The sequence below is a fragment of the Melanostigma gelatinosum genome (assembly GCF_949748355.1).
Source record: "Melanostigma gelatinosum genome assembly, chromosome: 11".
In the NCBI taxonomy this organism is placed as follows: Eukaryota; Metazoa; Chordata; class Actinopteri; order Perciformes; family Zoarcidae; genus Melanostigma; species Melanostigma gelatinosum.
The window spans coordinates 12897089-12913423 of record NC_136644.1 but is presented as its reverse complement, the minus strand read 5'-3'; the positions used below and the strand labels follow the sequence as shown (position 1 = coordinate 12913423).

At 40.2% G+C, this 16335-nt stretch overlaps 1 protein-coding gene across 4 annotated transcripts in view; it reads left to right on the top strand.

The window, feature by feature from the left end:
- galnt7 (UDP-N-acetyl-alpha-D-galactosamine: polypeptide N-acetylgalactosaminyltransferase 7) overlaps nt 1–12642 on the top strand; it is a 30954-nt gene extending 18312 nt beyond the window's left edge. The window contains exons 5-16 of one of the 4 annotated variants that reach the window (XM_079278809.1): nt 321–451; nt 712–791; nt 1972–2154; nt 2394–2576; nt 4630–4747; nt 4864–4986; nt 6902–7017; nt 9475–9577; nt 9721–9819; nt 10228–10356; nt 10544–10574; nt 11742–12642. In XM_079278809.1, the coding sequence (XP_079134935.1) occupies nt 321–451; nt 712–791; nt 1972–2154; nt 2394–2576; nt 4630–4747; nt 4864–4986; nt 6902–7017; nt 9475–9577; nt 9721–9819; nt 10228–10356; nt 10544–10574; nt 11742–11848 (1403 nt within the window). In that variant the 3' untranslated portion in view covers nt 11849–12642. The remainder of the gene's footprint in view (nt 1–320; nt 452–711; nt 792–1971; nt 2155–2393; nt 2577–4629; nt 4748–4863; nt 4987–6901; nt 7018–9474; nt 9578–9720; nt 9820–10227; nt 10357–10543; nt 10575–11741) is intronic. The other 3 variants (XM_079278806.1, XM_079278807.1, XM_079278808.1) reach the window with 3 other exon arrangements.
- The last annotated feature ends 3693 nt before the right edge of the window (nt 12643–16335 follow it).

Genomic DNA, 16335 nt, shown 5'->3' with positions numbered 1-16335 from the left:
TTGCTGCTTTATTGATGGAGACCAAACTGTCATGAATGTGTGTGATGTGGCGTAACTTTGTAACAGTCTGGTAAAGATGGTGGGAAGAACAGAGATAAGTGGATCCTGTTCAAAGATGAGAGCTGCTCTGGACACACTTTATTAAATCCAACTATTGTCAGGTGTCAAACATTGGTGGTTTACAAAGTAAACTGCAATGGTGTAACATAGTATTGTGTGTGTGTGTTTGCGTGTGTTTGTGTGTGTGTGTGTGTGTGTGTGTGTGTGTGTGTGTGTGTGTGTGTGTGTGTGTGTGTGTGTGTGTGTGTGTGTGTATGTAGCCCATCTAAATGAGCGCTTGGAGGAGTACATCAAACAATGGAACGGCCTTGTAAAACTCTTCAGAAATGAGAAGAGAGAAGGACTGATCCAGGCCAGGAGTATCGGAGCCAACAAGGCCAATAAAGGACAGGTATCCGATCATGATGCTTCTGCTGCTCCTACCACAACTACTGTCACTAGTGTGTGAATATTTAACTTGTAATCAGTGGCTCTACAATCAAAATGAGTTTGTATTACAATATTCCAGATACAGTTTCGAACGTTGGGCCCTCAGTTTATACTAGGTGTGAAACACTAATCAACAGCTGGTAGTTTTGATCAGACTGACACCATGACATTCTCATCAAATAAAGGAACACAGACATCCAAGTGTGTGTGTTTGTTTTCTAGGTGCTGATCTACCTGGATGCTCATTGCGAGGTTGGAATCAACTGGTATGGTCCATTGGTTGCCCCTATTTCAAAAGACAGGTAACACACTCACACACCTGTTGAGTGTCACACACATGATAATGGCTGTCAATGACTTTTGACTTTATAAAGGTTGGCCGACATCCATCAGAGATTATTTATTACTCAATTGCATTCTATCTATTACATTTTAACTCATCTTTCCTTATACATTTTGTCGTTTTTATGGTCGGCAGTATGTTATGATCTAAACAGGGAACATTGTTCAAACATTTTTATGCTACCATTTCTATATACGGTACAGATTTTCAGAGTTTCACTGCATTAAATTAGCTTCTGCTTTCAGCTGTAACAGTGTACGAAAGCACTGTTGCTGCAGAAGTCTGTACCATGCATACAGTATATTTATTCATAAGAAGGGTCCGGCCACAGGTGCAAATAAGCATCACCCTGTGAAGACATACACTGGAGATGACTCGGCTTTTTAATATCTATCAATACTGCATCATTGAGTGCTGCATCTGCACCTCTGCAGGCTGTATGTACTGTTTATGCATCTTGCACGTTCCAGGAATGATTCTGTGATATGAAGTGCACTTTAATTTGCCGTGCGTTTCCTGCTTATTAGCTTCTACAATATGTTACACTGTGTGTGAGCCACAGAACTGTTTAATCTTTTTAGTAATGACACAAGACACATGGCATAGCCGGTAGTTGCATTTGACTTTCTCGTTGTCCGTTTTACAGGGTTGTAAAAATTCCGTCATAACCTATTATTACACGTCATTTTAATTACATTTTTTTTTATGATAGTAAGACATAGGTCTATTTAAAGGTGGAGTATGCGTTTCTTATCCAGTAGACTTTTTGCGTGTGGCAGCAAGTGGGAGAGCAAACAGGTTTTTGATTGCAGGAATTTTTTTTTTGAAAGGCTAAATTTCCAACAAATACGGATTAAGACGTTGAATTTTGAAAATGATGGAATCACCAGACTCTCTGGAGGGAGGATTTCCCGATCTTGCTCGTCCAACTACTGGTCCTCCAGTCCGTCAAAATGACAGACGGCCTTCAGATTTTTCTGTCATTGTTAAAGAAAAAATTGTCAATGATGGAAAATATTCAGTTAATGTAACCATGTAATCTCAGCTGTAAAACTCACATCTTCAACATTTTCAATAGGGCAATCAGCCCAATAGAGACAAAGGTTTATGTGTGTGTCTATCTGTGTGTGTGTTTGTAGGACAGTATGTACAGTACCACTGATAGACTATATAGATGGTAATGAGTACAGTATGGAGCCCCAGCAAGGTGGAGATGAGGACGGCCTGGCTAGAGGAGCATGGGATTGGAGCCTGCTCTGGAAGAGAGTACCGCTTAGCCAGCGAGAGAAGGCCCAGAGAAAACATACCACCCAGCCCTACCGGTACATTCACCGCAGCCAGCATGCTAACACTCATCCCTGTTCTGTTTGTTTTCTCCATCTCTTCATCCCACCTGTTCTATTTTCCACTGTGTCTCGCTCTGTCTTGGTCTCCGACACCCCACCCAATGTCTTTGTGTCTTTTACTGGCACTGCTGTCCGTATTTTCCTTCATGTACCCCACCCCTACACCTCTTCCCCCCATGTATCTTGTATGCATGACCCCACCCTCACTCTGTCAGAACGGTGTGTACCGTGCCTATGATCGACTCCATCCATGGCCAGAGTTTCACCATCAATCCCCAGGGTGGAGGAGACAAGGACGGCTTCGCTAGAGGAGCCTGGGATTGGAGCATGCTCTGGAAGAGAGTACCTCTGGGAGAAGCAGAAAAAAAACTCAGAAAAACTCAGACTGAGCCATATAGGTACAGAAAACCAATCCCTACTGACTAATCTGGACACTGTCATCAACACAGAAGACAAACATCCCAACTAACCTTGACAACTGCTAATGATATGTCTGACATTAAGACTATCACTCCCTCAACTAACTTAACTTAGAAATGCTAATCTTAAACCAGAGGGATGAAAATACAGAAAACCAACTCATCTCAGTAGAACTGCTTACATTTACCAGGGTGCATGGGTACCATCAGCTGATATTTAATACCAACTCTCTTTAGATATTTACATTTGGAGAACTTTAAATATATCAAATATATAATGAGTCTGACCCTTACTGCATATCACAACTAACTAACTAAACCCAAACTATCGAATTGCTCTGATGGGGAGTAGCTTACTACTGTTCTGTCCACTGACTGCCTGTGCTTCAATGTTTGGCCCCGTTTGTTTCATTAAGTGGGTTTTACTCTCATACGTCTTTTACTCCAAATTTGACTTTGTGATGTTTTTGCTGTAACTACCGTAATTGAGGCTAACTTAACAAAACAATTCCTGCTTTGGGGAGTCTGGGAGTCTGTGAATCTACCTCTACGGCATGGTCTTCAGTGAGAAAGGATTGGGTCTAAATCTGAAAGCAGAGGGAGTGATGAGTTTGTGTTGGGGCATTTTGTCAGGTCTACAGGGGAACTTCTGGTGTGAATCGGGTTCGGAATGGGGCACCATCACCCCCACCTTCCCCCAATCACTTTCACTCATCGTGTCTTTCCGTCTTTTTTCCTCCACTTTGCTTCCACTAATATGATATTGTGTAAAGACTTTGTTTCCTTGTCAGTCTGAACTTTTGTTCTCTGTGTTGTTATTAATACTGTAAATGACTGAACATGCTTTAAAGGTGCTACATTTCATATTCAGAGCATTAATATAGCACCAAACAAGTATTAGCCATGTAAAGACAAGTAAAGTAATGTCGCCCTGAGCAGAGAAGGAAGTCAAAGTACTGGTCAACATTGTAGTCACGGAAGCATAGCACCCACCGTCTGTTTCCTCCCCAGGTAAACACTGTTGGCTCTGCCAACACTGTTGCTGCTGTTAGCACTGTTTGTTGATAGCCATCGGTTCAACCTTTGCCATGCCAACATCTCTTTGTTGAGAGCCATGTGGAGGTTAATCCCTCAATCATAGACATGCGCTGAATATAGAATTACGCACCTTTGATTAAAGGCAATGTAGATGCCAAAGTTTAGACAGAAATTAACTGAATTATATGTGATTTTCAGACCAACCTTAAAAGAATAGATAATGACACAGTAACCTTGAGTTATATTCAGGCTATAGTGTGAAGACTAATGTTGAACTGCACAATAGCCGTGTTTCCATTCACATATCTTTATGCGCATTTTGAAGTATTGCATTACAAAAGTTTTATGGAAACAGCAACAATTCTACAAAACTTCCTCAGTACAAAAAACATTTTTTACGCTCTGTTAATTAAGATGGTCTTTGCCTTTGTCGGGAAAACGTTGATACACTAAATAGATCACAGAAATGCATTTGTCGCATAAATTCTGACTGAGCCACCAGTTTTCTTTATTATAAGAGAGTATAGAGAACATGCAACTCACTTATGACTAAAGACTGATCGTCTGTTTCTGCCGTCGGCATCTTCTCAGATATTCCCATAATGTGTAAATATTTGTCTTTGTCTCTGGACAGCATGACACATAGTCAATACTAGTTGACATAAAAGAAACATTAAAACTTGTCTAATTGAGAGAAATTCCCAAAGACCTCTCTCCATTTTTCTATCATACAAAGGGCCAAGCCGACTTCTTTTGTTTCTGGTTCACAACTTCTACTTCTTCCACTCTGTTTCCTGGTGGATTACAACCTTTTGTAGCCTATAGCGCCTACTTCGTTTATTCGCTGTAAACCATTTGATAGAAATGTGCATTTCTTTCTCTTTTGTGCGACATTTCAAAAGTTCACTTTTGGAAACACGGCTAGTGATGCACCTGTTTGAGCATGTGTCTGTTTCTGGATGTGGATGTGTCTGTTTTTTTTTTATAACTGCAGGTCTCCAGCAATGGCGGGGGGTCTCTTTGCTATAGAGAGAGACTTCTTCTTTGAGCTGGGCCTGTATGATCCAGGACTGCAGATATGGGGAGGAGAGAATTTTGAAATATCATATAAGGTAGACATGGAATAGGCCAGTTTTATACAGACTGAGGCTGAACGACCACATACGCATTTAACCATTTCGACCAATATTCACCTTTTTATATGTATATTATTTCTGCTCTTATGTAGATCTGGCAGTGTGGTGGCCAGCTGCTCTTTGTACCCTGCTCTCGTATCGGACATATCTACAGACTGCAGGGATGGCAAGGCAACCCTCCACCTGCACATATTGGATCGTCACCCACTCTGAAGGTAGAGTGACTCATGCTTTGATCTGTGTAGATTCATGACTAAAACTCTGTAAACTTCAAAGACAGAAATGTGCACTTGCATTAGTTGTATCATATTTATAAAGCTGTGGGTAAGCATGTTTCTGTTTTATAAATTATGTTCATTGTGGAAATGGGCGCAAGTGCACATCCCTCATTTCCACTACCACAGTTGATCACAAAATGGCTGCAGACATGCCCTTAACTATACCTTTTGCAAATATTGCGTACTACCTCTACCTGCTTCTCCACTTGTACCTGCTCCACTTGTCTTTCGACCTAACAGTCATTAAAAGTCACAAAGGTAATTGGTTGTTAAGTTTACAGTGCTCGTATCAAAACAGACTTCACAGCCTCACATTATGGGATAACTTGTAAAGATCATAAATGGGAGAAATAACATGATACCTCCAATGTCAAGACGTTTATACATGTGGCTTTGATTGACATTTTACAGATCTTTGGGTAAATTGCAATTCAATTACACAATCAGTAAAACTGGTTTTCAACCCGAATAAACAATTAATATTATTACATTCTATCTTACTTTAGTCTCCACTAGGTGTAACGGTTCACAAAATTCACGGTTCGGTATGATACAGTGGAGCCACGGTTCGGTACGTGTCGGTACAGTAGAAAACTATAAATGCCAGAGAAATGTACTTGATTTTAAAATATATTTATTCATTAAAACTAACATCATAAAGTTATTCTTTGACTTTGAACAATGATGGAACTATACCTGAGTGACCCATCTTCTGGGGTGTCTTCTTAGCAACACATAAGCATAAAAAACAAAAACTGATCCTTAAAAAAATGTGATGTAGTATTGTTACTTACATCTTCTCCATCATCATTTTAGTATGAACAATGATGGAACTAAACCTGAGTGAACGTGGCTCTTCATCTCCCATTCAGTGGTCAGGTGATGTCCGTTACGTCATGTGGGTTGCCAGTTTGAGAACAGTGGCTCCACCGAAAACATAATATTTCCCACAATTTAAGCTTCTGCATTTTACAAATGCACTAGTATTATTATACTGTTACCATTATTATATTATACTAGTATTATAACTTTTAATTTCTTTTAACTTGTGTTGTTCTGTGTTTTTCTGTCTATGTGTTTCTTGTGTTGCTGCCTGTCTTGGCCAGGTCTCCCTTTTTAATCTCAATGGGACTACCTGGTTAAATAAAGGTTAAAAAAAAAAAATTTCAATTCAAACGTATTCGGTTCGTCATGCGTACCGAACCGTGAGCCTCGTACCGAACGGTTCAATACGAATACGCGTCTTGTTACACCCCTAGTCTCCACGTTATTATATCAGGCCTGGTCTGAAGTCTGAGTGAGGTGCACACATTCTCACTGCACACTGTGGCTCAGCGGTAGAGCAGGGTCATCTTTCAATCAGATGATCGGCGGTTTGATCACCGGCTCCGCTCGTCCATGTCGAAGGACAAGACACTTTGCTTTCCCGCAGGCTGTTCCGGCAGTGTATGAATGATTAGTTAGTCCTGATGTGCAGGTGGCACCTTGCATGGTAGCCCCTGTCATCAGTGTATGAATGGGTGAATGATGACATGTAGTGTTAAAGCGTTTTGAGTGGTTGGAAGACTAGAAAAGAACTATACAAGTACAGTCTATTTACCGTTACATTCTTCCATTATAAATCCCAGTTTATGTGGTAAATTATGTTTTTTGTGCATATGCATTGTTTATTCATCTGGACCCAGGTGTGAGGTTTTAGACCCACTAATCAATTGTACGGTAACATTTTGTATGTTGTCCGTCCTAGATTTATTCAGTTATTACAGCAGATAAAATCAGCATTATATTATAGCTCAGAATGCAAAAATATGTTTTATGTCATATTAAGTAGAATACATGTGTGTGTCTACAGAACTATGTTCGTGTGGTGGAGACATGGTGGGATGACTATAAGGATTACTTCTATGCCAGCCGTCCTGAAACTCTCACTCTAGCCTACGGAGACATCAGTGACCTTAAACGCTTCAGGTATGACAAACATACAACAAAATATGCATACTTTGTATTGTTATGATTAAACTGATTTCTAGGCTGTTCCAGACAAAAGTTATCGAGATATCACACTGTAAGAAAGTAAAAATGTAATTTCAAATCTATTGGCTCATGGGTCAAAGGGTGGGAGTTGTCGTAGTCAATGTCCAAGTGCTGCAAAAAGGCTGCAAAGCAGTCAATGCAGTGGCTTCTTTTCCCTGGGAAGTTTGCTGCCCCTGAGCTGAGAAGCACATGCTGCTGGAAATGCTCTGTCCAAATTAGAGTTTCTGTGACCAAAAACGTTTTTAAAAAAGCAACTTAAACTTTATTTTAATTAATTGTAATTAAGTGTTCACACAAGTGTCAGCGCTATGACCAAAGTTTATATGTTTTTGCTACATTTTCAAAACATGAGTGTCACAGATAGATGAGGTGTTGTTGACGTTGCTTGCAACTTTTTGTTTTCATATACATTTATTGCAGAAAACCTGACATACCTCAAAATTGATGTTGTACAGCCAAGACTCATCTCTGAAATGGAAAATTGTCTAAAAGTGCAGTTTCAGGAATTGTTTTATGTCTGCAATATAAGTGCTGTTAGTGTATTTGCAGTGATTCTTAACCATGGGGCCACCTAGAGGGCCGCAAAAAACTTTCAGTTTTGCACCTGAGGGCCGCGGGACCGCATAGGTTATCAATTGAAGACACCAGAGATATTAGTTATCCATGAGACGCTCAATTACAATATAGCTTCCCACCACCTGGTGCCAGTAATGCGTCAGTCAGTTGTTTAACAAGCTCCAATAAACAGAAGACACTCAGCTAGCCGCTAGCCTGTAGCGAAAGTTATGGATACGTTTTTAAAAAGAAAAAATGAAGACGACAGTGCTGCCATACCCCCCCCACGGCTTTGTGAACGGAGGCAACGAGGCAGAGCCGAGCTCTCAGTGTGTGGAATGTGGGCTAATGCTATCAAACGAAGCACTGAAGCCTTCAAAAATAAAGCGACACCTAGCGACGAAACATCCAATGCTCGTGGGAAAGCCTGTTGGGCTTCTTGTTGTGTATGCAGGTTTACATACACATGACAAATAAATGTCTTTGTGATCATCACATTGTATCATCTCATTTATTTGACAAGGGCTTTGCCTGTTCAACTCCGCGAGGACACCGTCGATCCCCTCCCCTTCCGTTCCTACGGCTTGCTTACGCAAACTCCGTCACAAAACATGGCCGTGTTTGGTATCTCAGCATGCCCAAAATCCTCATCTTTGCAAATAAATCATCGATTTTCTTTCATTTATTATGGATTTTTCACAAAAGGAGCCCAAACACACACTGTCCAAAGTCGCAATAACCGCTGCAAGTCGGATCTTGCAGCATTTCGACGGAAAAAGACACATTACAGACCCAACAATGTGCTAGCAGATGTTACCATGGAGCTACTGGCTTCAGAAAACGCTAGTACTTATAGTACAAACCTTATGTTCCTCTTCTGTAAGCCGTCAACCAACGTATCACCTTGCGTAACACTCGATCGTGCGCTCGATCGCAGCCATTACACACAGCAAGTCCGCTACTCACACACCACGCCTTCGACCATATATACATAGTTTTTGCAAAGGCCAAAAATGAAAGGAAAATAAAATAATATCAAAATATAAAGGGAGAAACACCTTTAGTGTGTCAGAATATCATTTGGTTACCATGTGTCTATTTGGGTCTCCAAATATCCTTTTAGAGCTCCGCCTGGATCTCTTCATGGAAGAAACACTGTAGAATGGTAATGCTTTGTCCAATCTTCTTCAAATGTGAGGCAGTTGTTCACTGATAGTGTCGTTACAGCCCTATACTGCCCTTTACCTGTACAAATACAGCCACAGGCAGTTATTTACACTGAAAGATACTTTTTTATTTTATGCGGACAAAAATCTTCTGTATGACCTACAGGTTTTCTGACACTTTTGATGCATATAGTCAGAGTGGTTCAGAAGCTACAGCCATTTTAGTGAGATCAATTAGTTAAACTAAAAGTGTTAATATTTGAATGGGCCCCGGGACACTTTGTACTTGAAAAGTTGGGCCCCGAGGTCAAAAATGTTAAGAACCCCAATCAAATTATCCAAATGTATCTGTTTCAGAAGAAGTGTACACGCATACAGGAATTTCTAGTTGTTTTAGTTTTCCTGTTCATGTCAATTGTGGAATTGGTCATAGTGTATATTTATTCAGATACTCTTTATAGTCTTTTAATTATGTGTTTAAAAAGACGTCTTCAGCATAAATTCAACTTTAGACACTAAAGATTCTCAACATTTCAAATAAGATGAAAATTCATTCCTCTATTTTTAGAATTTGTTATGAAATGAAGACATGAGTAGCTCACAGTGAAACTGTAAGCTCACTGGTTGTGGATTAATGGTTTGCTGTTTGTTGGCTGAATTTTTTTGTCAGGGAGGAACATCGATGCAAGAGCTTCAAGTGGTTCATGGAGGAAATAGCATATGACATTCCACAGCACTACCCTCTGCCTCCTAAAAATGTAGAATGGGGGGAGGTAGGCTGACACACACACACACACACACACACACACACGTGTTTCTGTTTCTTTCATGGTTGTTCGACAGCTCGTTTGAACCATTTTGTGAAGTATCCTGTGTTTTAAGGTTGTGGATGTGCATCCTGTCTGTGTCTGTGTAGATTCGAGGCTTTGAGTCAAGTTACTGTATTGACAGTATGGGACACACCAATGGGGGCAATGTGGAAATAGGACCATGCCACAGGATGGGGGGCAACCAGGTAATAAAACACACACACCTCATGTGTTGTGTTGCATTGTAGCTCTGTTCAGTCCAGATGGAGACGGTCTAGATCTGGTTCGGTTTGGTCTTTGATGAGCGTGTCGGCTAGAGAATAAACAAACAATATGCAGCCCTGTCTGATTTACTTACTTTAGGACGATTGGACTCCACGTCCCTCAGTAAAGAAGTAGTTTTTCTTATTCTGCCCATATCGTAAGTTGCCATGCTCCATTAGAAATCAGCTTTTGCTTTTGGCAATTTTCCTTCTTGGTTTTAACTCTCAAAACAAATGATTGTACTGTAGTAGGAGTTGTTTTAGTCAGACATGATAGTACTTGAGTCTGTGATATGTTAATTACTGCAGTGTAAACTTTGTGTATGTATGCGTACGTGCGTGTGTGTGTAGTTGTTCCGTATCAATGAAGCAAACCAGTTGATGCAGTATGACCAGTGCCTGACGAGAGGAGGTGATAACTCAGCTGTCATCATCACACACTGTGATCAGAATCAACACAATGAGTGGAAGTACTTCAAGGTGAGACACAGACAAACACAGACTACTGATCAAAACATCTCTTGAGTGCTTGTATTTGACCTCGCTCTACTCACCAGTGTGTGCAAACAGGAAAGGATGAGAGCACACTGATGAATCTGAGACAGACTAGTTAGAAAGTAGAAAGTATTGGAATAAATAAGAATTCACCCACTCTCTCTCTTTCCAGGATCTCCATCGTTTCACTCATGTAACAACAGGTAAATATCTGCACTTTTTTAACATGGACCAAAGATTTCTCACTCAGTGATTCATTGTCATGACGCAAACCGTCATGTCACAAGTGGAAGGACGATTAGGAAGCCTTCATTTGAATCAAATTTTATCAAACTTTTACAGTAGCTTGCACACACTCTGAAAACTACTAGTCACTGATGGTGTCACACTACTACTGTTGTCTGTAGTACTTTTGCTTTGGTTAGTACATAAGTACTGCAATCTGATCAGACAGCATGCAGCAAGCACTAGCTGGCTGCTCAGGCACAATTTTCAGTATTTGTGTTTTCAGCCTCTTTAACTAGTGACGATATTATCGGCCAAAATTAGCTGAGCACAGATATAGTATAGTACTCAGTATCGGACAATAAGTAACAAGAAGATTTATTTGAAGAAATTTAGTGTAGTTTATGAGTGTTTTTCTTTTCTCAAGTTTAATATATTTGTGTTGTTTGCAGTTTTTCTTGATACTAAATTAAACTCCAGTGTAGTTTACTGTTTACAGTTTGCTGGTATATACTGTGTGTTTTGAACTTGACACGGTAATTTTTCAACTGTAAAATGTCTTGCTCACTACATACCGTCATGTGGATTAAACTATTAATAACCAAAAGGGAGCCTTGTAACAAGAATAATTGTATTGGTGCTCGTTGAATCACTAAACAAGATCACTCAGGAAGCTGGGGTGGCAAGAAAACAGAATGTATGAAAACAGAACAGGTGCTAAATCCAAATTCAGAGCATTGATATCGGAGCAAACAACTATTTTCTATGTAAAGATATAGAGGAGTAATGTCTACCTGAGCAGAGAAGGAAGTCGCTCTCCCGCTGTGTGTGTTGTAGTCCGAGCTTCTCTGTGCTTTGTTGACATAGCCGGGCCAGACTTGTATGCTAGTGCATGTTAGTGCATGTGAGTGTCTCTGTTGTGCCCCACTGGCATGCTCATGGCTGCCGCTCTGCAATGTGCTTATCCGTTGGTTACAGCTGATAAACCCATCCCGACTCACAGCGTTGTCGCGGAGGTGTAGTGCCCAGCCTCCAACAGAAATACCTTAGTGGCTCACACCAAGATGAGGGTGCAACAATGAGAGGAGGGGCTTCTCAAACCTTGTAACAAGCATTAATAGTACTGTTCTGTCTGATCCCAACAGGGAAATGTCTGGACCGCTCCGACCTGCTCCACAAAGTCTTCATATCAGACTGTGACACCAGTAAAACCACTCAGAAATGGGAGATGAACAACATAGTCGCTGTCTGAAGACTTAACAATTCGCACAAAGAAAACCACTGGCAGCATGGAGGGAAACATGGGGACTGTATGAGGACATACACACATACAGCAATAAATACATCCATACTTTACGTTTACAGATATATCAAGCAGATACTGTCCTTTTAAAGAAAATGTGTTTTTGATATAAGCCGGTCAGTGTCACCTCCCACCTAGAATATGCTTTGTAATGCACAATAGCATGACTAAAAGAAAGTGTTCTTTATTTTGGTCAATTCGATTGGTTGCCATTTACTTCTTTTCATATTTCCATTGGCTTGAATTTTGTTTCATCAACTTCCACAGACACTGAGATGCTTTCGAGAAACTTGATAATTTCAAGGAGAGCACATCTTTAACAGTGATCTGCCTGACTGAGGACTTATGAACTGCCTGCCTTACTGACAGTCTTGATGAGTAATTCAGTACCTGACCAGTTGTTTGTGAATAACTGTCTGTGTGAAAATGAAAAAAATACACTGGGTTGTTGGGTGGGGAATGACACCTGTGATATACACAACTTATATTCGGGGAAAACAGCAAATGAAGAAAATGTGTGGGGTTTTTGCTTGTTTTTGCAAGGGAAAGAGGGTTTGGTGTATGGATGAACATGTATGCAATGTTTTGTACAATGTAAATAGATACATTTTTAAAGAAGATCATGGTGAAGTTTGTCAAGGGCCTTGAATGATGTAAATATCTAACTTATAGCAGAAATTTAATAATATGGGCTGAACAGTGGATGATTGAGCAAATAAAATACCTGATTTTTACTACTACTACTACTACTACTGTGTTCTCTCTTTGTTATTGTGATTTCAGGAAAAATAGTTAGAGTAGAGGGGTCATGCTGGTCATAGAAAGTCCTAACCGTAACCCAAATCATAAAAAAACAGTTTTGTCACCAACCCTTGTGTTATCGAGCAGTATCGATTTTTGCCTTCAACCCAATGAAATGTAGGTCAATGAAATTTTGTTTGTAATGCAACTAAAACAGTAAAATAGCCCTAATGTGCAGCTGACAGTGAGGTCTAGTACCCCGAGGAAAGTTTCTGAAATTCTAGTGGACTCAGCACAGTAAAGCACACTTTACTTTTACCGCATAACATTCAATGTGGAAATAACATTAAAAGTACCATGGTATTTGGTAATCTGTGCTGTGATTCACCTTTTAGTTAGTAATGACAGCTTTAATAGTCAACCTTTTTATTCTATTTGAACATGTTTACAGTGCTGGTCTTTAGTAATCTTCACCACTCTTGACTTTTCAGCCCCTCATTCCCTCAATTTGTAGTTTCTCACAGTGTAGCTGATCTATCGAAACAACAGTTATGAGTCCTTAATTCTTTATCAAAAGTAGTAATGAAGAAACTTCACTCCGGTTTTAAGGGTAAGGAATACAACTGCATTCTGCCCAGATGTGAAAGTCTAGAAACCCACACTTGTTACAGATTTCACAGATTTACATCATACATGTCTTGTGAACTCAGAACCGATCCCTGCACCCTCTGACTTAGGTAAAGTTGGAAAGATATTCAAAGATTTGGATTTCCCGGTTCAATAAATCGTTTGCAAAACATTGCTAAAATACAAACAATACCTCTCTGTAACCGTAGTGAGGTAGACAACAAGCTACAACCCTAACCCTCACTCTGCTCTCAGGGTACTTCTCAAGTCTCTCAATTGCATCCCCGTTTCCCTCACTTGCGTCCTTTCCTTGCGTCTTAGTCCCTCCCACCAGGGATGCATGGAGGAAACCATGCAAGGAGAGAGGAACGAGGAAATATGTTTTAAAATACATGAGACGTCCTTTCCTGTCACGTGAAGACGTCTGTTACTGATGACGGCGGATCAGCTGATCACAGCTGGATCAGCTGTCAGTAGGCTTTAGCAGCTGGAGAGACTTTTGATAAGTTTGTGTCTGTTCACATGATCACTGTACTTAATAATAGTAACTAATAAAGACCCACAGTAATCACCACTGTTTATAAGCGCAGGATCGATTTCTACCGGCGGAATGCGATCGTCTTATTTATGAATTATTTGCGTCTGTACGTTTTGAAATTGTGACTGTGGCGTCATTATTACATCACCCAGAATATGATTATTGTTTCTCTTAAATTATACAACTCATCAAACACTCAGGAATGATGTAAAAGGTGTTTCGTCTCTCCAGCTCTCTCTGACTTTAATTGTATTCATAATAAAAGTTATTGAGGGAAATATCAGATCATGAAAACACAAATCTTTCTAATAAATGAAGAACGTTGTTTGTGGTCGTTTTGTTGTTCAGACTACAATGAACATTTATTTAAACCAGATGGTGCATCAGAAACTTAATCAAATATAAAGCTTGGGTTTATTCTGTGATCCGTCGTCACTCTGATGAGTTTACTGAACTGCTGTCTGTAATCTGAATTGATTTTGACTGTTGTTATTGTTGGTGACTTTAATATCCATGTTGATAATCCCCAGGACAGAGAGTCTATAGAACTATGTGGTGTCCTTGATAACTATGATCTGACTCAGCATGTGACATACCCACCCACAACAGGGGGTACACTCTGGACCTAATCATCACCAAAGGTGTAAACATTTCCACGGTTGCTGTGACTGATGTTGCACTCTCTGATCATTTCTGTGTTTTCTTTGAGAGTGCAATCTCCTTGCACACAAATGTCCAAACCAAGGTTGTGACAAAGCGTTACATCTCTGAAAACACCAGTGAACTATTTATTCAGAAGTTCTCCTCCACACCAGCCCTCTCTTGTCTCTCAGTCAATGAGCTTGTAGATGGCTTCAATTTTAAAGTTAAAAATATTATTGATGCCATTGCACCCACTAAAGTGAAGGTTGTCTCGGGTAAGCAAAGATCTCCTTGGAGAAATGCTACGCTGGTCAAAATAGAGAAACGAGAGTGTCGGAAAGCTGAGCGCAGGTGGCGAAAAACTAATCTCCAGGTTCACTGTGACATCTATAAAGAGAGACTTCGCAATTATAATTTGGAACTTAGAAATGCAAGGCAGTCATTCTTCTCTGACATCATAACCAAAAACAAGAACAATACACGCGCCTTATTTACTACCGTTGACAGGCTAACAAACCCTCCAGTGTCTGTAGCTGCTGAGCTCCAATCCACCTGGGCATGCAATCAATTTGCCTCCTTTTTTACTGACAAAATTCAGAAAATTAGACAAGCAGTCAGTGCCTCCACACCAACCACAGGATATGTGTTGTCCCGATCTCTGAATAACATCCATTCAAATATCATGACACAATTTCATTCAATCAACCGTAGAAGCCTAGAAGACATTATACAACATCTGAAGTCATCCTCCTGCTGCTTGGATATTCTACCAACACACTTTTTCAAAAATATTTCAAACTGCATGACCACTGATCTTTTACAAATTGTAAACACATCCCTTCTCTCAGGTGTCTTCCCACAAGCCCTAAAAACTGCAGTTATTAAACCACTCCTAAAGAAGGCTAGTTTAGACTGCGCAACGATGAAAAATTATAGGCCAATATCAAACCTCCCATTTTTAAGTAAAATAATTGAAAAAGCGGTTTTCCAACAGCTGACCGACCTCTTGGCCGTAAATAACTGCTTTGATGTTTTCCAGTCAGGCTTTCGACAGCACCACAACACTGAAACTGCTCTTGTTAAGGTTTTCAATGACATCCACTTAAACACAGACAATGGCAGAAGTTCAGTCTTAGTGTGACTAGATCTCAGTGCTGCATTCGACACGGTCGACCATGCCATACTCCTAGAAAGACTAAAAATCTGGGTGGGACTCTCTGGCACAGCACTTAACTGGTTTGAATCCTCCTTGAAAGGCCGAGAATACTTTGTGTCTGTAGCTGATTACACATCAGAGCTGACTAAAATGACATGTGGTGTTCCCCAAGGTTCAATACTGGGGCCCCCTCTGTTCAACATCTACATGCTTCCACTAGCTCAGATTATGGAAAACAACAAAGTGTGTTATCATAATTATGCAGACGAAACACAAATCTACATAACTATGTCACCAGGGGACTATAATCCCATACAAGGGCTGGGTAACTGCATTGAACAAATCAACAACTGGATGTGCCAGAATGTTCTTCAATTAAACAAAGATAAAACAGAAGTAATTGTTTTTGGTACCAAGGACGAACAATTGAAAATCACCGCTCAGCTTCAGTCACTGATGTTAAAACCCACAAACCAAGCCAGAAATCTAGGTGTAGTTATGGATTCAGACCTCAACCTGAACAGCCATATCAAGACTATTACAAAATCAGCCTATTATCACCTGAAGAATATGTTGAGGATGAAACTCACCCCAACGTGGAGGAGGCCAGACCACACGTGTGTCCAGCTGCTTCGTGCAGTTCACACGCTGCAATAATAACGCTACCAAAACTGGTTTACAGTTGAAAGGATTTAATCCCACTGATGCAAGTACGATTACAGTTAAACATTG